This window comes from Physeter macrocephalus, chromosome 13, assembly GCF_002837175.3.
Source record: "Physeter macrocephalus isolate SW-GA chromosome 13, ASM283717v5, whole genome shotgun sequence".
NCBI lineage: Eukaryota > Metazoa > Chordata > Mammalia > Artiodactyla > Physeteridae > Physeter > Physeter macrocephalus.
In genome coordinates, this window is record NC_041226.1 from 11,991,044 (window position 1) to 12,017,343 (window position 26,300).

Here is a 26,300-nt window from a genome sequence, read left to right on the forward strand (position 1 = left end):
GTGCTATGCAGCAGCTTCCCACTAGCTATCCATTTTACATTTGGTAGTATATATATGTCCATGCCACTGTCTCACTTCGTCCCAGTTTACCCTCCCCCCTCCCCATGTCCTCAAGTCCATTTTCTGCGTCTGCATCTTTATTCCTGTCCAGCCGCTAGGTTCATGAGAACCATTTTTTTTTTTAGATTCCATATATATACATATGCTTTAGCATATGGTATTTGTTTTCCTCTTTCTGACTTACCTCCCTCTGTATGACGGACTCTAGGTCCATCCACCTCACTACAAATAACTCAATTTTGTTTCTTTTTATGGCTGAGTAATATTCCATTGTATATATGTGCCATATCTTCTTTATCCAATCATTTGTTGATCGACACTTAGGTTTCTTCCATGTCCTGGCTATTGTAAACAGTGCTGCAATGAACATTGTGGTACACGACTCTTTTTGAATTATGGTTTTCTCATGATATACGCCCAGTAGTGGGATTGCTGAGTCATATGGTAGTTCTATTTTTAGTTTTTTAAGGAACTTCCATACTGTTCTCCATAGTGGATGTATCAATTTACATCCCTACCAACAGTGCAGGAGGGTTCCCTTTTCTCCGCACCTTCTCCAGCATATATTGTTTGTAGATTTTTTGATGAGCCACTGTAGCTTCGTATGCTTATTGTTTATATATCCTTTTACATCCATTTGCTTTCAACCCATCTGTGTCTTTGTATTTTCAGTGCATCTCTTGTACACAGCATCTAGTTGGGTATTGCTTTTTAATCAATTTTGATATCTCTTTTCCAATTGGAATACTTAGTCTATTAGCATTAATAATTACTAATTGTTATATGGTTAGATTTTGCTCTATAATTTTAATATTTGTTTTCTGTGTGTCTCCTCTGGTTTTTTTGTTTGTTTCTATGTTTCTTTGTTCCCCTCCTTTGCCTTTCTTTTGGATTATTTGACTATATTTTAGAATTTCATCTTAATTTATGTTATTGGCTTTTTAGCTCTATTTTTCAAGTGGTTTATCTAGGGATTATTTTATACACCTTAGTTTTCAATCTACATAGATTTAATAATGTACCACTTCATGTAAAATTTAAAAACCCTGTAACCATATGAATCCATTTACCTGCCACATACCCCGCCAAGAATCCCCCGCCGAGAATCCTTTGTGCTCTATTTCTTGTATAATCTATTATTACACCTGCCTACCTTAGGAATCCCACAAGAGCATATCATAATTTTTGCTTTGGCATCATATATATGTTTTAAAAATTAGGAGGGAAAATATTTATATTACCCATACATTTACCATTTCTAGTGCTCTTTGGTCATTTCAGAAGATTCAAGTTTCCATCTGGAATTTTCCTTCAGACTGAGAATTTCCTTTATCATATCTGATAGTGCAGATCTATTGTCAGTGAACTCTCATACTTTTTCTTTTGCTGCAAAGGTGATTATTTTGTCTTCTTGAAGGATATTTTCACTAGATGTGGAATTCTGGGTTGATAGTATATTATTTTTCTTTCAGAACTTTAAAGATGTTTTCTTACTGTTTTCTGTGCTCCATTTTTTCCCCCCTATATGTAATATATCTTTTTCTCTGGCTGCTTTCAAAATTTTGTCTTTATCTTTGGTTTTCAACGGTTTGACTATGATGTTCCCTAGGTGTGGTTTTCTTTACCTTTATCCCCTAGGGAATCACTCAAATTCTTAAATCTGTCAATTTATATCATTCCAAATGTGGGAAATGTGGTGCCATTTTTTATTTAAATAGTTTTCTGCTGCACTCTTCTTTTTGGGGGGACTCCAGTTGCATGTACAATAGACCTTCTGCTATTTTACTACAAATACCTAAGTCTCTGTTAGTGTTTTCAATCATTTTTCTCTTTCTCCTTCAGGCTGGATAATTTCTACTGATAAATCTTGAGTTTAACTGACTTTCCCTGAATTTCCCTTCAGCTATTAAACCTCTCCAGTGAATTATTATTTCCATCATTTTACTTTTGCATTTTAAAATTTTGATTTGCTTCTCTTTCAAAATTTTCTGTTTGCTGAGATTTCCTATTTTTCATTCATTATGATTGTGTTTTCCTTTACTTCATTATAATAGTTACTTTGAAGCCCGTGTCTAATAATTTCAACACTTGAATCATTTTTTGGTTGACATCCATTGATTATCTGTTTTCTTGAAACTGGGTCATAGTTTCCAGCTTTCTGTAGCTTTCTATTGTATCCCAGAAATTGTAAATGTTCTGTGGTAGAAACTGGATTCTGTTATATTCCTCTAAGGGGTATTGATATTATTCTTTTAGCAGGCAGTTAACTGGGTTAGACTCAAACTGTAAAGTCTGTCACATCTACAGTGGGTTGTGGCTCAGATCTTAGTTCAGACTACTTTTGTCTGTCTTACTCATGCATAGTTCACAATCCAGCAAGAGACTTGAAAAGGATTTAAACATAGAATTTGGCATTCCCCTTCTCAGGCACTCTGTTTTTCATGGCTCCCACCTCACTCTCCAGCATTCCTATCTACCTCAAGCTCCTTCCCTTTGTTCCTATGTCTAGAAGCAGGCTTTCTATCAGAGTTTCAGTTACCTGCATCATTGCCATGATTGTAGCTGCCTTGGAGACAAACCCTCAAAAATGAAGAACTCACCCTGTATTGATCACTTCCTTCAATTTTAACATCCCTGCAGAATCACACTGATTTTGTTTACTCTGCACAGCTCTCAGGTTGTTGTTGTTTCTGGTTTGCTCAGATTTTATGGTTGTTATCTGTGGAAGATTCGGTTTATTGGGAGCTTATGCCTCCGACTAGGAGTGATTTTGCATTCCTCTCTTTTCCTCACCACTCTTCCAATACCCCTTTCCTCTGCCTCTGTATTATGTCAGCTGTTCCTACTGGCTCTGTCTATAAAATATATCCAAAATCGGATGTCTTATCTCCAGCTCCAGTGCTAGCTACCACAACTGTTTCCATCTCAGCTTCTCCAGCATCCTCCTACCTAACCTACCTTTCAGCTTCCACACTAACCCTGTACTGTTTTTTACCTCACACAGCAGCCAAAGTGAGATAAAGGATAAATCAGATCTTATTACTACTCCTTTCTTAAACTCTTCCAAAGACTCCTTCAAAATCCTAGATGATCCTGCACCTGCCTAATTTCAGAGCACATTTGATCCTCTTCTTTTCTAAGCTTAAGCCACACTAACATCCTTTCTGTACTCAAACATACCAAGCCCATATCCAGTGTAATGCCTTCTCAGCTAGCTCTCTCTACTGTCTAGAATGCCTTTACCTTTTGTCTTTGGGTGACAGGATTCTTCTCATCACTGAGATATCTGCTCATATGTTACCGTCTCATAGAGGCTTTCCCTAAATACAGTGTATGTAATACAGTCACTCTGTATCCCTTAACTAAGCTTTATTTTCATCATAACTCTTACTGTTACCCTTTTTTAAACTTTTTTTTTACCTACTTATTGTCTGTTTCCTACATGAAACTGTAAATTCCATGAGGGCAGAGATCTTTTCAGTGTTGATCATTACTGTATCCCTAGCTCCTAGAAATAGTGCCTGTTCTAGTACAGCTATTAAATAAGTATGTGTTTATTGAACACTGAACCTGCTGGTTGGGCTTGGTGTATGAGTTCTTGGCCCTCCTCTCCTTATCTGTGAAATTTGGGGTTAATATACATCTCATACAACTGTTATAAGGATTAAATGATATGTTTATAGAATATAATATGGTGCCTAATTCATATTCGTTACTCAGAAAACATTAGCTCAAAGAGAGTCACAAAAAAGAAAACAGAGACATCTAGCATGCCCTGAGTTTTTCAGAGCACGAGAAATGATAAAAATTTTAAAACATCGTAACAAAACCTTGAGAAAGACAAAGAGGGAAAATAACTTTAGAGTTCAGAATATCAAAGATGATCAAAAAACTTCACATAGGCCTGGATGCTGTCTGTAGTCTGGCTCAACCCTTCCTCCTCCTACTGCCTCAGTCCACAATAACCTTTCTTTTTCTGTATTTTACCATATCTAGTCTGGAATTTGTAGACTGGAAAGTTTCCTGGGAATGTTTGGATGGGATTCAAACTATGGAATGCTTGATATAATCACAAATCTCACTGAAACAAAATTCATTTATCCATTCATTTATTTTTGGAGCACTCCAATGTTAGCAGAAAAGGAGAAAATCACTTTAAAATCAATGTTATTAGAGTTAGAAACTTTAGGGTTATAGTTTTTCAGTGTGGCTGTAGCACAGGGTCCATACCTCTTCTTTCCTCCTTCACCTGGTACATCCTTCTTTATTCTTTAAAGGCTTATTTTTAGCATCATCTCTCCCTGACCTCTCCAGGCGAATTCATAAGTCTTTCTCATTTGCCCTCAAAGCACTTTATTCAAACATCACTCACCACATTATATTGTAATTGTTTATTTCTTGTCCTCATCTTCTCAAGTAGAAAATACTCCTTACTAATCTTTATTGGCCTAACTCCTAACACAAGTACTAGAGGATAGTAGTCACTGAAAACAGGTCCTGTAATAGAGGTTATTTCTAAGGACTGGGGTACAGCAGTGATCAAGACAGAAGAGGTCTCTGCCCTCATGAGCAAGTGGGAGGTTGCATGAGTGAGCTAACATACTGATCAGCCCCTGGCTTATAGTACCTAATGGTTTTGGTTGTTTTTTTTTTTAATTTCTTTATCTTTTTTTTTTTTTTTGGCTGTGTTGGGTCTTCGTTGCTGCACGCAGGCTTTCTCTAGTTGCGGCAAGCGGGGGCTACTCTTCATTGCGGTGTGCGGTCTTCTCATTGTGGTGGCTTCTCTTGTTGCAGAGCACGGGCTCTAGGCACGCGGACTTCAGTAGTCGTGGCTTGTGGGCTCTAGAGCGCAGGCTCAGTAGTTGTGGCACACGGGCTTAGTTGCTCCTCGGCATGTGGGATCTTCCCGGACCAGGGCTTGAACCCGTGTCCCCTGTGTTGGCAGGCAGATTCTTAACCACGGCGCCACCAGGGAAGTCCTACCTAATAGTTTTCAATGAAAAAATCACCACATCACTGACAACATATTCCAAAGTATAATCCAAGGGCTGTCAATAAGTGTTACTTGAGTAAAGTATTACATGGTCAAATGAGTTAGGGATGTTGAGTTGGAATGTTAATTAAAGAAAATTAAACAGTTTTGTTTAATGAAGATTTCCACTTGCATTGAAAACTCTTCACTAGAGCCCTGGTTAGGGGCTTTGTTAATTGAGCTTTTCTATATGGGACAGTATTCTAAAACATTTTTTAATAGTCTTTACCTCTGTCTTGAGGCAATTATAAGAGAAAAGTTTTTTGGTATTTTGCAAAGGGTTATTGCCATCTTTAAATAGTTCATTAATCATATCTGTCTATTGCTTTAGAAAGAATATGGTTTTAGGGAAGACAGAGGTCATTTATTATCAGCTAAACTGTATATCACTTTATCCTCATTATTTATATTTAGATTCAAAAAAACTTCCATTGAAGGTCAAATCAATATATATAGATTGGTGAATTTTGAGCTGTGTGCTGAGTTTTCTAGTCATGTCTTTATGTCATTGTTTTAAGCATATAAGCTGTCTTTATGTAAAAAAGGAAATATGAAATTGATTAAATACTGAGTAACAACTGTCCATCTGTAATAAAAGGATGTGTATATGTGCAGAACAAATCTTCTTTTATTGGTATGTCCTAATTAGTATCAAAGTTACGTGAACTATTTAAATTTTGAAAGTTGAATCAAAATAAAAGTAAAAGTTTATGCAAGAAACTTATCTAAATTGGGAAAATAGTTTAAAGCCTCTCAAAAAGTGAATAAGAAAAAATTTTAAATATTACATTTTAATAGAAAACTTAATTTAAACATAATTCTAATAAATGAGGCATGAATATTGAGGTGAATATTTAAATATACTTAAATTATATAAGCACATGTGTTATGCTACCCTTTGGAAAAACACTTTATACCTGAACACTAAAAATGAATTCAAAATTAAATGTTATTTTTAAATACCAGTTTTAAAATAATGACAGAATTATTCCTCTATTGTGAATACAGGTTTTTAAAATATTTATGTACATTAATGAGAATTAGGGGTAAATATATCATGAAAGGTTTGCTGTATTCATGCTCAAGTAGTGGTGTTTTCCTTTCTTGTCTGTTAGTGTAACAAATATAAATCAGGGAAGGAAATTTACTTTGAAAAATGGTTTTATATTTTTGACTGATATTTATCGGGAAAAAAAAGTAGAGGGGGTGTAGGATTTGGTTGTTTTCTGAATGGACAAAACTGAGTGTCAACAGAGTTAAGAGCTTTTGTAAATAGAAAGTTAATTGTGAAACAAGTAAGCATACTTTTTCAATTAATTTAAAATAAATGTGTTAGATAACTTGTTTTGGACAGAAACATTTTTCTTTGGCATGCCTCACAAATAACAGAAAGAATCAAATACAAATGGACCAGCTTGCATTTGATCACTGAAATGATCGTGTAACCTAAAGCTCACTTCACAAAGGCTGTCGAAATTGTCACCATGTTCCTAATTTGCTGTTGTATTTTCCTATTTGGGTTAAATATGATACTGGCAAATCATTCCTTCTACAAAGGCATGATAAGCTACTAGGAAAGTGATACTTTTACTTCCATTGTCAGTAGTTTGATAACTACTTCCACCCCACTTAGTGTGTATTAGTGTAAAAGCTGAAAAGGCCATATGTGGTTTTGTCAAAATTCATTAGCATGTTTAGTAATTAGTAGCGTTGCTCTGCCTTTCAAGACTTGTCTCTGTCATAATTTTGTTTTAAAAGTTAAATCTAATTTTATTACATGAAAACATCACGAGAGGGCAATTAAATTAACAAATATTATTGCATACCTGTTTGCAAACTGTTCTAAGTACTGTGGGGTTGCAAAGCTGCGTAAGACAAATACCCTGATCACTAGTTTATAATCTAGTAAGAGAGTCAAAGTGTAAATGCATGATTAAATGAACAGTTGAGATCTACCAGAATATAAACAAATGTTTAGTTGCCAAATTTATAAGCAAAGATGTTTTAGAGGGAAGACTGGCATGTGATACAGAACAAACATAGAAACATCGCAAAGAGTAATACACAATTAATTGCTAATTGGATAAGCGTGAACATTTTAATGAGAGGTATAGCACATAACTAGGAATGAACAGCACAAGTTTGGGGGACAATCTGAGGGGAATAGCGGTTCTAAATAATGCAATAAGGGTGGGGTGATGATATTGAAAAGAGGGGCACTCCATGGACCCTGCAGAGCAGGCTAAAAGATTTACTTCTGCGTATCTGTCACTGCAGTTAAATGTTGCATTAAAAAATTTTAGAGCTTTCAAAAATATATCCGAATTTCTGCAAAACTTCTTGTTTTAGTTTGATAGAAATGCAAAACTGTATACACTTAAATTTGTATAACTGCTGATATAACTACTATTTATTGGTGGACTTGTAGCAAGCACTGAATGAAGAGCAGTAATGAGAACTATTACTCCCGTGTAAATAAAAAAACTAACAGACAGGTTGGCATTTACATAGTGAGTGTCAGGGCTGGGATTTGAACCTTTTTGTCACTCTGCTGCTTCCTGCTGCCGCTGCTGACCTCTGTGTACCATGCATTGGGCTGAACACTCTAAATACATTCCTTACAGCCATTCTATAAAGTAGGCTTTATTTATCCCCATTTTGTAAATGAAGTAACTGAGGTTTAGAGAATGCAACAGTGAAAATCATAAACTTAATTTAAATAATACCAGGCAAGCATGTATCAATAAATGTTATGTAACTAATAAGATACATTTTATATGAAATATTTTACGCTATTGAAAAAACATTTACTTTGCAGTAATAGATATAATTTTAAAGATAATTGAAAATTGTACTATGTAGCATAAGGATATTCCTCAAAGTTAAGCAAATCCTTTTCTGTGATTTCTTATAGTGATCAATTTCTGAAGTCTTATGGGGAAGAACTTTTAATTATAATTTCTAAAAATAATTAAGCCTATTCATCACAGCAGTAATTATTAGGATGAAATAATGCTTTCATCAAGTGGGATAGAATAGCTGAATAGAATTAAGTGTTTCACAAGGAATTTTACAATTTTCCTAATTAAGATAAAAGTAATTATTGCTGCCCTAAGACTGCTTAAATTGAGACTAACTCTACTGGAAAAGAAAAAGTTTAAAAAGGAGTGTAGGGCTTCCCTGGTGGCGCAGTGGTTGCGCGTCCGCCTGCCGATGCAGGGGAACCGGGTTCGCGCCCCGGTCTGGGAGGATCCCACATGCCGCGGAGCGGCTGGGTCCGTGAGCCATGGCCGCTGAGCCTGCGCATCCGGAGCCTGTGCTCCGCAACGGGAGAGGCCGCAGCAGAGGGAGGCCCGCATACCAAAAAAAAAAAAAAAAAAAAAAAAAAAAAAAAAGGAGTGTAGCTGTTCACTAAAAGCTTTGTATGTTGCTGCCCAAAAGTAAATAAATAAATAAAGCCTGAGCCAGAAGAGTAGTTGGTTAAAGATGCAAAGACAAAGGGTGAAAATGCAATTCAACATTTGCTACTCAGGTGGGTCATAGAGAGCTCACTGAATAAAGTTCTTTTTTTTTTTTTTTCTTTTTGGAAACTATTTCTTTTCTTTTTTTTTTTTTTTTTTGCGGTACACGGAACTCTTTCTTGTTGTTGTTGTTTTTTGCGGTACGCGGGTCTCTCACTGTTGTGGCCTCTCCCGTTGCGGAGCACAGGCTCCGGACGCGCAGGCTCAGCGGCCACGGCTCACGGGCCCAGCCGCTCCGCGGCATGTGGGATCCTCCCGGACCGGGGCACGAACCCGTGTCCCCTGCCTTGGCAGGCGGACTCTCAACCACTGCGCCACCAGGGAAGCCCTGGAAACTATTTCTCTTCTCTACTTTCCAGCCCTGCCTCCTTATTTAATTGTTCATGATGTTGGAGCCCCTACTTCTTTTCAAATGTTAATAAAGAGAAAGAGTTTAAGGAGTGAAAGTTATAAAAATGAAGATGTCCCGTAAACTGTTTATCATTAAAATCTTTCCATTTTCTGGAACCAAACCTTTTATGATCCCACCAAGCAACTTGGTTAGTAAATGTAACTGTTACAAGAAAGGAGTTAGTGGAATTCTTGTTGGGAGGCTCTTCCTCTTCAGCTCTAGATTAAGGAAAGTTCAAGAACCAACTCTACTGTTCTGTCTGGATTCTCAACTCCTAAATTTGTTCCTCCTCCTTTAGTGGAGATTCAGAATTTACAAACATGGTAAATAAGTATTTTGTAAGAATTGAGCCCAATTTCCTGTACAACACCCAATAGCTGCTCTGGTGTCTTGCAGTAGCGTATAGAACCTGACCAGATGCTTAGGGGTTTATTTTTCTCATCTATCACTTTCACGTGGAAAACTATCCCTTTAAAACTATAAAACCACTGTATTCCTTACAATACCAGAAAACCAGGCTCACAGGGAGTGGTGGTTCACCCAAAAAAGCAAAAGGAGTCACCTAAATATTTTTTGTCCCCAGAAAACTGCTTTCTGTAAGAAAAGAGAAAGCAAATTAAAGAATCAAACAAAACATCCAGTACTCTATTTTCATTCTGCAACAATAAATAAAAAAGAAATATAAGCCCTCAGATATGATTATTTTAAGGACGCAATGATTTTTTTCTTGAATGATTTGCTCTGCCCTTTATCAAATAGGCATTTGTCTGCCTTCAAACTTACAGTATAAATATATCTCTCTTTAAAATTACTGGGCAACATCAACATGGCTTTTCAAAGGTCACCTTAAATAAACTAAGAATTTTCTTGTGTAGTATATTTTATTCTGAAAGGCTTTATTTTTCATGCACTGTGACTAAGAGTATACTATCATACTTTAACCAAATGATATTACCTTTTCCTTTTTTTGATAAAAAAGGAAATTAGGAGCAAATGTGATGCAAAGAAGTACCGTGGATTGCTGCTGCAGTAAACAATACAAGGGGAAAGGAAGGGAGAAGGTAGCATAAGCTACACATGGGACCATCCAGAGAGAACAGAAACATTAGCAGAACGTTAGATCACAACTTGGGTCAAAATAAGAAACCTGTAATGGAAACAAAATTTTAGACAAAAAGTTTACTTTCCTACCCACTTTTTTTTTCATGCCTTTAAGATGCTTGATTTGGCTGCTAACAAAACTCTTCTCACTATTAAGTATGGCTTGTGCAATCTAACACACACTTTAATAATATTCACTATTTTTTTCATCTAAAGCTTCATTATAGTTAATTGGAAACCTAGTTTAATTCACATACGTTCATCAATCACTGTCTCCCTCTCTGTGAATCCAAAATGTTTCATAGAGTTTCTCAAGAAACATCATTAACAGTAACTACTCCCCCCTGATATGCATGGGAACAAATGATATAGACAGACAGCTGTAACGCATCCCCAGTGGTGTGTTTGGAATCCTGTCTTTCCTTCCAGGTTCAGTAATACAGGGAGAGAGAACAAAATAGCCTGACTTGGAAAGACTGGACTGAAGACTAGAATTTGGCTTTGTGAACTGTGACTTTACAGTGTCAGGATGTGAGAGTAGACTTTTCAAAGACGGGAAGAATGCATTTTTCAGGAGCTTCACCATCAATTTGTAATTAAATTATCAGATATAATACACGACCTCAGGTCAGAGAGGATGTAAGTGTGTCAGAGAAAGACTGGAAGAAGTGCTTAGTAATACATAAGAGAGTCAGAACAGTATTAATGGCTTAAGACATATGTCAAATGTATATGTGTAGATATATCCTTTAGATGAGAGTGTGTGTACGTACACACACACACACACACACACACACACACACACACACACACACACACACTTACAGCATTGAGGTAGTATATGTCACTAGGAATTGACTAAATAGCCCACAAGACATGTTAATAAAAGGCTGATGATTTTTCTTATGAAGGAGAACTGAGTGCCAATAAATACAGTTTGTTTTGCCAGCATACTTTGTAATCATGTTTCATTAGTATACTCACACTTGTTTACTTGTACATTCACTTATGCAGTAAGTTGTTTCCCCATTTTTATTAAAGAGAGTATCTCATCTGTTTCCTTCTTAACACTTACAAAAAATTAACTATAAGTTTATTTATTTAAATTATGAAATAGACTGAAAGCTGCACAAAGGCACGAATCATGTCAGTTTATTCATCTGTGGAAGTCGAGTACTTAGCCTATCCCTGGCTCTTAGGTGTTCAATAAATATTTGTTGACTAAAGGAATGAACATATGCAGTATACACGGAGCATTCTACCTACTTCACAAGTATCATTTTTCATTCAGAATAATTAGTTTTGGTTATAAAGAAGCAGGAATCAGCTGTGCTGGTGCTTTAAGTGTAATATCCTCAAGATATTTTGTTTCCTTGGTTGCTCTCTTTACAGTTAGAGGCAGTGTGGCGTGAGCTAGAAAGTCAGCCAGCCTGAGGACAGATACTTCTTCTGCCACCTACTGGTTGCTTAATCTTGGGCACATCACTTAGCCTTCCTGTGTCTTCATTTCTTAATTTGTAAAATGAGTTCACTTATCTTAAAGGGTATTTATGAAGAGTAAACGACTTAATACACGTGCAGTGCTTAGAAAAGTACCTGGAATACAATAATCTCTCAGTAAATACTGGTCCTTCTGTAAGTATTATTATTCTAGGAACTTACTCAATTCTGGGGTTAAATTTACTACAGTGACACGGGACCTTCAAATCTCAAAGTTCCACACAAGAAAAGTGTATTTCTCACTCATACTACATGTTCCGTGTGGAACCATGGGGAAGCTCTGCTCCCCGAAGTCACTCAGGGATGCAAAATGATGGAGACTCCACATCCATGCTTATTTTCTTTATTCCTACAGCGGAGGGAAGGGAACATGGCAAATTTTCATTGGCTCTTAACACTTTTGTCTGGAAGTGACTCACCTTTCACATTTTATTAGCTGAGGAAAGTCACACGGGCATGCCTTACTTCAAAACAGATGGAGGAGTGTAATCTACAGTGTGTCCAGAGGAGGAGAGGGTAACAATTTTTAACTATTAGTCTCTCCGTTAGCATTTGTGTTTTTGGTCATTCTTGGTAGGGTTAGAAGTCGTGCACAGAAGTCTTGACCTCAGTGATCACCACCAGTTCTTAAGCCAAGCGGAGATTCGAGTTCTTACTGAATTTTGTGTGTATGTTTAGCAAGATATTTCTTTGTTCCTTTCACTCTTTTCTCTATTCCACTGGATAGTTTTTGTCATCAAATACCAAGTAACCAATTGACAGTTCAGTTATGCTTTCCCAGGTAAATTCAGTTTTCCCTCCAGCTTATGAAGGTGATTGATTCCTGGAAGAGGAGGAGGGACCCCTTTTAAGAAAATTAAGTGCATTCTCTTAAGTCTAAAATATAACTATCCAAAATTTCATGGAGGAAAATTATGATTTCCTGAACCCTATTTATGCTAAAATAACAGCAAATTCTAATTAATGAACACCATTACATCAATAGTAACATTAATTATCATAATACAACCTAACTGGGAATCTTCCCTTCATTAGTTATTGGCTCTTTACCTCCTCTTTTCTAGCAATTATGTGCTGTACTTGTAAAATCACACTCCTGAACAAAACGTATATATGATACTCAGTGTTTCTGTAATTCAGTCATGAAAGGCAAAAACATAGCTCTAAAGACCAAAATAAGTAAATAGTGGGAAATAATACATATGATATCACATTCATCCTCCCAGGTGGCATCATTAGAGGTATCACATATGAGATTATCACTGCTAAAAACTTGCAAATCCCAGCAGAATTTCAGTGCAGCATGACTACCTGCACAACCATGGAGATGATGGCACAGTGGCTTCTGTGTGTGTCCACCTGGCTGCTCTCCAAGTGCAGGAAATCTAAATCAGCCCTCCTTCAAGAAGAGAAGTGCTTGTCAACCTAACTTGGGGTATTAAAAGAACCTCTTAGAGTATTCAAAATATACTGACCGAAATAGGCATATCACAGAGTAAAAAATTTTGATTGTGCTTACAAATTATTAATAACAATCACATCTAGAGTTAAAACTTATTAGAGTAGTCTCTATTATTATCTTTTTTCCTGGAATGCCTCACATATCACAGAAGAATATGGCAAAGTGTATCTTATTATGTTGAAATATTAAATAGGTGGAGTGGTAGAGGAGCGATTTAGTTAAAGGGTCAATAATATATATTAAATTTCAGTGGGAAGGCAGAGTGAAGAATGTGTGAGTGAGAATAAAAGGAAAGGAATATATCTTATTATACATATTATGCTGTTATATCTTCAGCCCCAAGAGCATTGCCTAACACAGGATAAGTACTCAGTAAATATCTTTTTGAATGGAAACATTGAAGGAAGGAGAGAAGGAAATAAGTGAGTATCCATTTTAATGAATGATACTGTTTAATGTTATTGAGAGTTGAAAGCACAACTCTCAGTACCTATTGTTATTTTATCTATACTCAGTTCCACTATCTTTAAACTATAAATAGAAAAATAAGCGTGGTTTGAAAGAAAGTTTTTTTTTAAGAGTTTATGTCTGTTCAAATATTGAAAACCCCAAATATTATCAAAGACTGGACTCTCAGTAATATTAGGTTAATTTCCACATAGAAAATGGGGGAAATACTAGAAGAACAAATCAGAGAACAAATATCTAAATTTTCCCAATCCTTGCTTCCCTCAAAAAAAGAGAGGATAATGGATTTTAGGTTTTAGAAACTACAGATGAAAATTTTTCATTGTTGTGGTCTATTCAGATCCTCTGCCCACTTTTTAATCAGGTTGTTCGGTGTTTTTGTTGTTGTTTTTGAGTTTTATGAGTTCTTTATACATTTTGGATATTATATCGTTTATCAGATATTATTGTTTGCTAATATTTTTTTCTCATTTGGTAGGTTGTCTTTTCATTTTACTGAGTTTTTTTCTCTGCAGAAGCTTTTTAGTTTGATATAATCCCACTTGTTTATTTTATTTTTGTTGCCTTTGCTTTTGGTGTCAAATCCAAAAAAATCATTGCCAAGACAAATGTCCAGGAGCTTACTGTTTCCTTCTAAGAGTTTTGTGGTTTCAGGTCTTACGTTTTAAAGTCTTTGACCCATTTTTAGTTGAGTTTCATGTATGGTGTAAGACTGATCTAGTTTTATTCTTTTGCATGTGACTGTTCAGTTTCCCCAACACTCTTTTTTGAAGACTCTCCTTTCCCCATTGTATATTCTTGTCTCCTTTGCCGTAAATATCATAAATACGTGGGTTTATTTCTGGGCTCTCTATTCTGTTTCATTAAGTTGTGTGTCTGTTTTTATGTCAATATCATACTGCCTTGATTACTATAGCCTTGTAACATAGTTTGAAATCAGGGAGCATGATGCCACAGCTTTGCTATTCTCTCCCAGAATTGCTTTGTCTATTTGGGCCTTTTGTGGTTCCATACAAAGTTTAGGATTCTTCATTCTATTTCTGTGAAAAATGCCATTGGAATTTTGATGGAGATTGTATTGAATCTGTAGATTGCTTTGGGTAGCCTGTACATTTTAACACTGTCAATTCTTTCAATCCATGAGCAAGGACTATATTTCCACTTTTTTATGTCTTCTTCAGTTTCTTTCTTCAGTGTCTTAGTTTTCATTGTACAGGCCTTTCGCCTCTTTACTCCTAGGTATTCTTTTTGATACAGTTGTAAATGTATCAAATTTCTCTTTCTGATAGTTAATTAGCTATAGTGATTTTTTGCACATGTCTTTGTATAGCTTTTTTAGTGGTTGCTCTAATTATTACATCATATCTACATAGCTCATCACAGTCTACTGGTGGTGTCATTTTACCACTCCAAGTGAAGTATAGAAACTCTACCTCCCTTTACATTCCTTTACCCTCCCTCATTTATATTTGTCTTGACTATTACCTCTACCCACAATTAGAACCACATCAGACAGTGTTATAATTTTTGCTTCAACATCAAAACACAATTAACAAAACTCAAGAGGAAAAGGAAATCCTATTATATTTACTTATACTTTGCTTATGTCCTTTCTTCCTTCCTGATGTTCCAATGTTCCTTTCTTTATTGCTTCCCTTATGTTTACATGATTGGTATTAGCCATTTTTTTAGACTAGCTATGAGGCTGACAAATCTTTTTCATCATCTGAAAATATTTTCATTTCTCCATTATTCCTAAAGGATATTTTCACTCGTTATAGGATTCTGGGTTGACAGTTCTTTTAGCACATAACAAAACTTTTACACTTCCTCTGGCCACCATAGCTTTGAATGTGAAATATGCTGTCATGGTTCATGGTATGACAAGCAATTTGAGATCGAAACCTGGATTTTTTTTTTTTTTAGTTTTCTGAGATATTTTTATCTCATTCAAATCTTCTATTTTAGTTGACTTTTCTCTGACGTTACTCCACCAGGACAAGTGGGGCGCACTGCCTCTTCACTGCCGGGTGGAGATAGAAATCTAGGTTCCCCGCTTCCCTTCCGCTGCCATCCAGGGAGTGGGTAGCTCCTCATGATGGCTTGGCAGGGGTGGGAGTTCCAGCTCCCCACGTGGTATCCACTGATGGGGGTGGCCTCATTGCTGCTGGTTAGTAGTAGAAGTCCTGACTCTCTACTATGTCTCCTCCCGACCCACCCCAGTGGGAAGAGAGAAGGATGCCTCATTACTGACCACAGGGTGTGGGAATCCAGGCTCTCCATATGGTCTCGAGTGACTCCTTGAGGGTGGGGTACTTTGTCATCAGCCAGCAGAGATGAAAGTCCTGGCTCCCTATATGACCTTCTCTGATGCCGCCCCAGTTTGTATGTTAGGGCACCTCATTACACCATCATGAGGCTTCAGATCTAGGCTCCCCACTCATCCTTTGCTAGTGTGTGTGGGAGGAATGAGAGGCAAGTTTTTCTGTGGTGTTTGGCTGGAGCAAATAATTGTCTAAAAGTTTCCTGTCTGCCTAGGATGCCCTTTTCCTGGTCTTTCGACTAGAGAAATATGCTTTTGTTGGGCCTTTTTTTTTGTCTGTACCCATTGGCCTATCTGGGTTGCTAGCTTCTTTGCCTCCAAATCTAGGGTATATGAGACAAAAAGATAACCCAGGGAACTCACCACTTCGTTGTTCCCTGTGGTCCTTAGCCAGCCTACCTTCTGCTCCCCACATTTCAGAGCTGTGTTACGTTTGTTTTATATGTCGCGTATACAATTTTTTTTAGTTGTTCTTAATGGGAGGAATAGAGGAAAGTATGTCTGTGGTCAGAAATTTGAGAAAACATTAGATCTCAGCTCTCTCCTAGTGAATTCAGTTACTTAATTTTAACATACTTTTAAGGAAAATCATTATAGCAAGATTTTAGCATTTTCTTCTTTAAACTACTAGGATTAATCTGTATTTGTAGGGATAGAAATTATCCTATTTTAAATTAATGACAGAGGTACACTACTCATAATAATTCATCACCAGGTGATCATTATTTTGACAGAAAAATTTATAATGATAATGTTTAGAAAAACAAGTATATTAAATTATACTTTAAATGATTATAATTTTAATGTTCTTTTTATATATCCCTTATACTGATATATTCTTTTACAATTAAGTTCTAGAAAACAAAACTAAATAGCCATAAAATCTAAAATTTTTTCAAAAGTAAATTATTGTTCTCAATGACTATACTTCTCTGTAGATTTTCAAAGTAAAAAAAATTGTTTTAATTAATTCATTGAATATTTATTAACAACATAGTATGTGCCAGACGTTGTGCTAGAGAGATAATGATGAGCAAAATATATAGTTTCCATCTTAATCAAACACAGTGTTCTCCTACAGTAAAATATCAAAATAAAAACTGAAATCAAATCTTCTATGAAAGCATTTTATGTGTTGTTATGAATAGTGCTGCTCAAGAAAATTAGAATTTTATCTTTTGAGTGTATTATTCCAGATACTATACAGAAAAAAACAGACTTCTCAAGCAGTAGCATTTATCACTAATGTTTATTAAAATTAAATTGAAAACAAAAATGATACCATGAAATGTTCCATGGATATACAACGAACATAATTCAGTAGTTTCTGAAATATCTTGTAGATTTTTAATATTGTTTAAAGCGTAACATAGTTTAGACAGTGTTACCAACGATGGCAGTGGCTGTTAATGGTTTATATTAACTGAAAGCTGTAAAATCATCCAAGGACTCTGTTAGCGTTAGAATAATAATTTACCAAGACAATTACCACATACTGGCATTTTTTTGCAGCTCTAATTCAGTATTATTAATAATGGATAAAATTGCACTTTTCTCATGTTGCTGTGGGCAGTAGGGAATTACTTCAATGAATATTTCAGCACATTATTTTAATCATTCTTCCACCAAATCCAAGCGGGCAATATTTTATAGTTCTTAATTCAGTGTACTAAGAAACCATGGTCATTAAATTGCGAACTGTTTGTAGTGAGGTCTATCCTGTGATTTACAAGCCTTGTTACAAACAGTGTAAAAGAATGCAAACTGTGCCATTAATACTTGTAATTTGATGCTGCATTTGTTACTAAACTCCCAGTGATTCATGTTTTCAGTAGAAGGAAGAACATTGTAAAGAAAGCAGAGCTGAATGTTATAATGCCTAAAATATGAGAATGTTACTATTTTAAGTTTTGTTCATTTGTAGAGGAAACATATGTATATAAACACAGTTGTAAAACATAAATATCTCAAAAGTTATCTTAATTTTCCAATGAGACCAAAGAAATAAAGATTTAATTGTATTAGTTATTAATTTAAAAGAGTTAAATTTACCATAGTTTATAATATGTAACGCCATTCATGTTCTTGATGAATTGATTGGAGAAAATGTTTAATCCTTATAAAAATAAAATGTGCGAAGCTTTTAAAATTTATTGTGTAAGCAGTCTGTGAATTTATATAACTTGAAAAAATGTATTTCCAGTTATACACCATTATTAATAGTTTTTATTGTTTTTTATCTTCCCATTCTTAGCCAGTTGCATGATTTCTGGCGTTTGGATTACTGGGAAGATGATCTTCGTCGAAGGAGACGGTTTGTCCGTAACGCATTTGGCTCCACTCATGCTGAAGCATTGCTCAAAGCTGCAATAGAGTATGGTGAGTACCAGTGCCTCTTACACAAAACTACTCCTGGATGTGAGGTGACTCTTTGTGGTTGATAATTCTTTTTTTTCACTAGCATTTAAAATTCTCCATGTCATAAGCCAAAAATGTTATGTTCTACTTTATCCTTCAGCATCATTTAAGTTGTACTTAATCAACCCAATATTTCTCCCACTTGATGTATGTTAGACTCTTCAGCTTCTTTGTAATAGATTAGAAGCCTCTACATAGTTGGTTATTACCCAGCATCCTTCTCATAGAGCCTAAAACAAGAGTAAAATCATTTTCCTTTTCAGCGTCTTTCAAACTTTGATCTTTCAAACTTTTTCACCCAAAGTGGAAAAAAAAATGTACTACTGTAAGTGTGTATTCAGATTTATATATTTTTATGTATAATTTGTGTGTATATATACATATGTATACTGTGTGAATATAAATATATACATGAAATATATAGACAAATATGTGTACTGTTATGTATATACATATGCACATACTTGTGTATTTAACTGAAACAAATGTCTTATTGATAATCTCATTACATGGCATTCTCTATTTTAACCCTATTCTATGCTGTTATTTTCAGTTTAATAAATAAATCATGCCTCAGTATGCCCATTAGGTCCCCAGCCCTCCAATGGATTGCAAATAAAGTTTGAAAAAGACCATCCAACATTAAAGATATCATCCACTATCACACTACAGTAGAACTGCACCCTAAGTTGTCCTTTATAAAATGTACAATAAATAGTAAATATCAAAATATTTTTTGTAATTAAATAAAAATGCTGCAACTTTAGATTGCTGTCCACCAAGAAGTATGCATAGGGCTATTCTCTCTGTTCACCTACTTTTTAAAAATTAATTTATTTAATTTATTTATTTTTGGCTGCATTGGGTCTTTGTTGCTGTGCGCGGGCTTCCTCTAGTTGCGGTGAGCGGGGGCTACTCTTCTCATTGTGGTGGGCTTCTCATTGCGGTGGCTTCTCTTGCTGCAGAGCACGGGCTTTAGGCGTCCGGGCTTCAGGAGTTGTGGCTCGCGGGCTCTAGAGCACAGGCTCAGTAGTTGTGACGCACGGGCTTAGTTGCTCTGCGGCATGTGGGATGTTCCCAGACCAGGGCTCAAACCCGTGTGCCCTGAATTGGCAGGCAGAGTCTTAACCACTGCACCACCAGGGAAGCCCAGTTCACCTATTTTTAAATGCTCTAAAAAGTTTAAGTTTGATTGATCATATAATTTTATAAACCGTATACACTCAGAAAATAACGTTATTGAACACTGTCCATATATTTTTGTTTTTGACTACTTTTGTTCTCACAATCACTTGGGTTTTTATTATTTTAATTTTTATTTATTTGAGAGTAATAAATGAGCCATATGTTTTAAAATTTACCGTAATATATAACACAGATTGCCATTCATATTCTTGATGGATTGAACAGGGAAAATATTCAACCCCAGTAGAAAGAAAATGTGCACAACTTTTAAAATTTATTGTGTAACTAGTCTGTGAATTGGTATTACTTACTAAGGCTGGAAACACAAATAAATATGTGAGGATTTCATATGAAACATACCTAAGATAAAGTTAGAAAGTAACTTTATACAGTAAAAGTAACTACAGGAGAGAATATGCTTTAAAAAAATTATAGTTGACTTGTACTGTAGGGGATTTCTTTAATCAACTCAAAAAGAATCACCTAAGGATTCTAGCACCTAAGGATTTAGCACCAACTTAAAATGAGTTATCATCTTTATGTTCTACAGAAGAGATTCTTAGAAATATCTACTTAAAGTGGCATGCTTTATAATATGAACTTAAAATTTTTAAACTTCATTTCATATTCCCAACCATTTAGGCTTTTTCATCAATTCATCTTGAATTCATCTCATTTGAAATTAGAAACATCTAAAGACAACTTGTAACGGGGGTTAGGCTAGAGTGATATTATTAGTGACACTGTGTTGCCAATACTTTAATTATATAGGATTCACATTATACTACATTCAGTGTTCTACAGGTTGCTTTTAGAAAGGGTCTGTTAGAAAAATATTTCTTTTGGTTCTCTATAAAAATGGGTGCCTTATTTTGTATGTTCAATTTGTAAAATGTCTTTATTATTAAACCAGTGTCAAAGCTTATAAGAAACAAATTTAGAATTTTTTTATATTGACATTTTTTAAGACTGTCACGTCATGTTTTAGTAACATAGTAGCCACTGTTAATGAACCTAGATTAAAAAATAATATTCTGATTTTGAAACAGATGAAAGATGTAGGTGATAGTAAACATCCTCTGTGTGCAGATGAACGTATTTGAAAATACGTAGTGGTTTATGAATTTGAAATAGTGGATCATCAGCAGTTTTCCGAACCTGTTATCCCTCCTGAGTTGGGTTCTTTGATAAAAGGAAAGTAGGGTATGTTTTTATTTTATACATATCTAGAACAAAGACCACATGTATGCCATAAAATATTCAGGACATCTACAAGGTGCCTGTGCCAGATTTACTTCGTGGTCATTCTCGGGGTTAAGGTCGGGTGGTGGAAGACAAAAGAGAACGGAAACAATTCTGCCTCCAAGAACAACTCTAGAGCACACCTCTTTGACTTCACATTTGTGAACTTCTAGAAGTGGGTAGAGAGTAGGGAGTAAAATATGGAGGATGTGAAGAGGTGAGTGTAAAGTACTCCCTGGAGTGATCTGTACATGGAAGTAGAAGGAGGAATTACAAACTGCCAAGAGAAAAACATAATATTGTATCTTCTTCCAAACTCTTAATGTGCCTTCTAACCTATGTTTAAAGTATTTCTTCAGAAGAATAGGAAGTAAATGTCAGTAATTATTACAAAGCACTTTATCGGATGAAAATAGATGTTGAAAGACTTAATTGAAAACATATTTTGTATATTTTAGAGAAAGGCTTTTATATGCACATATTGCCAGAACATTCATATAAAACTAACAGAACTCAGCCCATCATCTGGTCACTCTGCCTGCCATTAAACATTTAAATGTGTTTTAAGTACCTTAAAGTCTGGCAGTGTATAGACTAACATCCAAAAGATTTAATGTTTTGGTTTGTGTAGGCATCGATAAAGGGTATATTTATAGCACAAACCTACTAATTTTGAGAGAGCTTCTAGAACAAATTGAAATTCTATTTATTCCTTCCTCTTTATTAAATAATTAAAGTATTTCAAATTCTATCTTGAAAGTTAAATATTAAATGCACGGAAACTCTGCAGTAATCTATGGTCAGAATTTTTTTTCTATTCATCTACATTGTGGCAACAAAATTGTTTTAGGAACAAAAGATTTTATGAATGGAACTTTCAGTATGGCTAAGAAGTATTTGAATCAGTGATCAAAGTTTTCAGAATTTTAACCAAGTTGTACAAGCTGAGGGAGTAACCTAAAATTACTTAAATAGGGAATATTTACATGGCCATCAAAGCAATCCCTGAGATTTGATCACTGGTCATGTCTCTGTGTTCCTGTAGTACACTATGTTTCAAGAATGTGAGCCTATATTAATATATTGTAATAGAAGTGAAACTGAATTTGCAAACTTAATGTTTTAACAAAAATGTTTTGAATCACTTGACTTTTCCTTTAATTCAAACAGTTTAGCTTAAATTATAGTTAAACTTTCATGTGATGGGCAGAAACATTTAGCTGTAATTTAAATTTCATGACATTCTATTTAGGCAATTTATTTGGAGCCACAAAACAAATATATTAACAATTCTTTCTTTTAAATGAGCAAATAATCAGAATTGGATATATTTGCAAGGAGACAAAAAGGACAATTATTGTATTTCATATTTGCTTTGAAAAGCTTTCTCTTCCATTTCATTATTAAAACTTTTGGTTGACCTTTTTCAGTTGGAAAACATCCTTAACACTGATGGAGTTTTTCATGCTTCTTAGTAATACTAATGAGTTGAATAATTTATGAGGTTGTCATGTGCAAAAGATTTGGTGTGATTTGATATACTTTCAGCCTCTGGTGTTGGAATGTGATTAATAAAAACCTAGAGGCATGTAATTTTTTTTGCTGGTGTTTAATGCTCTAATTTCATATGTATTGAATGTGTTTTTTGGGTGTTTTCTGATAGTAAAATCTCATACAAGTGCAAATTTAAGTGATTACCAGGAATTTTACAGACCACAGCAGTGGAAGAATATAAGGAAAATATTTTAAACTATAAATTCATCTTCTGATCTGCAGGGCTTTCTTCTTCAGGGCAAATTAGCTAATAAGGAAATGATTAAAAAAGGAGAGTTTTGTATATTGTTTGTATGTTTAAATAAAACCTAAACTAGACAAATTTTTGTCCATTTCTGGTGCTGAAAGATTATGCTGTCAAAGAATAGTTAAAATCTTAATAAGTTTGGTTGTCTTTGTTGATTGTCAATTACCATGTAGGACTCTGTTTCCTTTCCATGAAATTATAGTGGAGCAATGTTTCATCAAAGCCTAAGATCTCAAGCTCCATGTCTGCGATCAAAGCCGTCATCCTAAATAGGTCTGATCAGGCGTCGCAGAGGAGGGCAGGCTGCTTTAGCCAGAGGGAAAAAAACATGGAGCAAAGATGACAAAATTAGTCATTCATTTCTTTGGCAATAAATAATAAGATATGCTGAGAACTGCAAATGAGAACATCCTTAGGTTCCTCAGAGATGTATCTGCTTAACACCCGATTTATCTAAGCTTGTGAAGCCATCAAGATATGACCTTGATGAATAAAAAGCAGCTCTGTAATGAATCTGGAATTAAATTAGTTTTGATGGTGTATGCATGGCTACTGTAAGGTGCTACTTGCAGTCATCAGGAAATAAGAAAACACCGAGAATAAACAATACTAGTGTAGCTAGATACAGTTGTTGAGACAGGAGCTTCAAATTATCTGACTTCATTTTTTTCTGACTTCAGTTTTTTGAAGAGTTTACATTTATAATAGTTGGAAAGATGATTTGATTTTTTTACCTAGTGGTCTATTGTTTGTACCATGTAGTCTCTAGCAAACATCTTCTTATTATTGTTCATTGATATGTCCATTTTAGTTGGTGTATTATTAATTAAATCTTCATATCTGGAATGAAATAGATGATCTGATTATTGTTAAAATAATTTATTGAAAAGTTAATGATGTAAAATTTTTACAAGTGAGAGAAAGACATACATGGAGTCATCTTTCAGCTCTGTTTTGATGCCATTGTCATATTTTAATACAGTCTTATCTTCACCCTATGGTTTTATAGTCTCTTAAAATAATTTAAATGGATTATATAAATGCTGACTTATAAAATATGCTTATAAAACACATTTTAAAGTTTTTGTGTAACAGCATTTTCATATCAACAAAGGTTTTAACAACTCCCCTGTTTTTATGTGAAGCTTCAGATGGAAGGCTTTCAACTGATTCAGAGGAATCAAGTGGCTTCATTAATTTAAAAGCATTTATTGAATATCTTCTCCATGCCATGCATGCACTAAATGTTGAACACAGAGGCTGAGGCACAGTTTCCGCCTTCTCACAGCACATAGTTTAGTGCAGTGCGTCTCAGCAGGGGTGGAAGTCAGCGTGTGCTACTGGCATCTAAAGGGTAGTGACCAAGAATTCTGCTAAAATTCCTGACCATTCACTGGACAGCTCCCCAGAATGACAACCAAAATCCAGCCCCAAACATCAGTAGTACCTAGGTTGAAAAATCCTGGTCTAGTGGAAAGAAATAAGCAGTTCTCGTAGAGGGAGGTGGTACTGCATAAAGGAACTCAGGGAAGGTGACTAATGCTGGACCTATCGGGTTGGCGTCAGCTTCACAGAGATAATTACTTATGAACTGACTTGAGAGAAGATTAGGAATTTACCAGGTGATCAGGGAAGAGCAGAGTTAATAACAGAAATTTCCAAGACATGGAGGCATAAAAGACCCTAACTTACTTCTTTGAAGGACCTCAATATTTTGCACTTGGTAATAGGTCACCTTGTAAAGTTATCAGAAAGTATTTTGATTTTAAGTATTTTATATTCTGAGATAAAAGAAAAACCACTCGAGGACAGGAATCATATCTTTCACCTATTCCATTTAAAGCATACGCATTAATACAATTTTATGTGCTTAGTTGCTGTCTTTTATTTAATTTATAATTCATTCATTTCAAGGTACATACACAGTATTTCAACCACATTCATTCATCCTTTTCAATAACAGCATTGAAGTAGGATAGTCTACGGAACAGGTCTATAAGTACGGTATTTTCAAATTCTGAAATATGTTTTTTATGTCTGTACTTTATTTCCAGTTAGAGCATCAAAAGCCACTAAAGATAAGGAGCTGACAAAATTATATTAATAGATCTATTGCTAAGTGGCATGGAACTGCTCATAATCTTGCTTATATTTTTAGACTAATTTTTGTAAAGTGTACATAAAATTACATTTATAAATAATTAAAATACAGTATGATAGATATTTTCATCAAGGTGTATTAAAAATGCTATGCAAACTCAGTGAAGAGGGCTGGCTAACTGAAGAAATAAATTTTAGCTAAACTTGAAAGGATAAATGGATATCTACCCAAGACAGTAAGTGAGGTGGTGGTAACATGGAGGAAGGGACCACACAACATGATGTGTCCAGGGAATGAAAAGGGTGCTGCTTGATGGAACACAAGATAGTGTGGGGAGATCGTACAAAGATGAGCTGAAAAGGCTGCTTGGAACTATACTGTGAAGGGATCTGTCAATAGACAGAGCTATTAAAGGATTTTTATTTGGGAAAATGACAGACTATAGAAATTAAGTGGCATGCTAACTAATAAATGGTAGATAGAGCAAAATCTCAATCTAAATACCGTGATTTTCCTGTACAGTGTGTTGCTGTAGATAAATTTGGAATTTTCCCAAGTGCATGAGCATTATTGAACTTCCCCTCTCTAAAAGTTTACCTGCTAAATTTTGGCCCACTCATACAGCCTGCCATCCACAGAGATTTATCAGTACAGGTGAGCTTAGAGTCGTTCACAGACTGTGCATTCAATGTCATTTATAAAAACATAGTTTAAAATGTCTTTAGTGTTTTTTAAAAGTGCTTTTGATAACCTACACCAGCACCATCTCTTAGCTATCCCATTTTTTAATAATTAAAGAGAAATTCCTGTTAATTACATCTTCCTTCCATGTCTCTGAACCAGTTGCTTATGTATCCAAAACATCTCCTACCCCCCATTTCTCAGAGTTTTAAAGTAAATTTTCCACACTGCATTTTGTGGCAGGCTTAGAAAAGAAACACCAAGCATCATTCCCCAGGTTAATGCCATCCACTGCCAGGGGAAGTCTCCCCACCCTTTCAGCCCTCATTCAAGCTGTCCAGTTCATCTTTTTTTCTTTCATTCCAACAGTGCCGAAACTTTCTTCCTTCCATTCTGCTACTCATCAGTCATCTACCCCTCTTGACTCACGATGAAAGGTTTCTTTCCTTTGTTCGTTTTCCCCTCCCTCCCTCCCTCCCTCCTTCCTTCCTTCCTTCCATCCTCCCTTCCTTCCACCTTCCCTCCCTTCCTTCCTTCCTGAAAAGAAACATAGTCATTGTGGAAAATCTAGAAAACGCAAAAAAAAATTAAAGAAGGGGGAAAAAGTCACTCATAGATAGCCATCAAGATAGCTGCCTTTACCATTTTAATGTGTTTATCCCTGCTGGTCTTTTTCTAAACATACTTTAACATAGGGACCAAACACTATGCTATGTACTCAAACAGTCACGAAGATGAATAATGCATTATCTCTGCTCTTTATGATATTTAGAGGGTTCCAAACTAGCCCAAGTTTTCTGTATGTTTTAGCACTTTTTTCCACAAGTAAAGTGTGCCATGTGATTTTCAATGTAACGAAATCCTATTTAAAATATTTTTAAATCGCCCTAACTTAATGGCTAATCAAAATCCTACCACATAATATTCTCCTACCACAGAGATTCTACATTTATCATCATGTATATTTTTAAAATATGACTTATCAAATTTCCTTTAAAAAGCATAGAATGCAGT

At 35.3% G+C, this 26,300-nt stretch overlaps 1 protein-coding gene across 9 annotated transcripts in view; it reads left to right on the forward strand.

Annotated features, from left to right (window-relative positions):
- NBEA (neurobeachin) overlaps positions 1-26,300 on the forward strand; it is a 607,387-nt gene that overhangs the window by 344,040 nt on the left and 237,047 nt on the right. For all 9 annotated transcript variants that reach the window (XM_055089393.1, XM_055089395.1, XM_055089397.1 and 6 more), the window contains one exon: positions 18,113-18,237. In XM_055089393.1, coding sequence (XP_054945368.1) covers positions 18,113-18,237 — 125 coding nt within the window. The remainder of the gene's footprint in view (positions 1-18,112; positions 18,238-26,300) is intronic.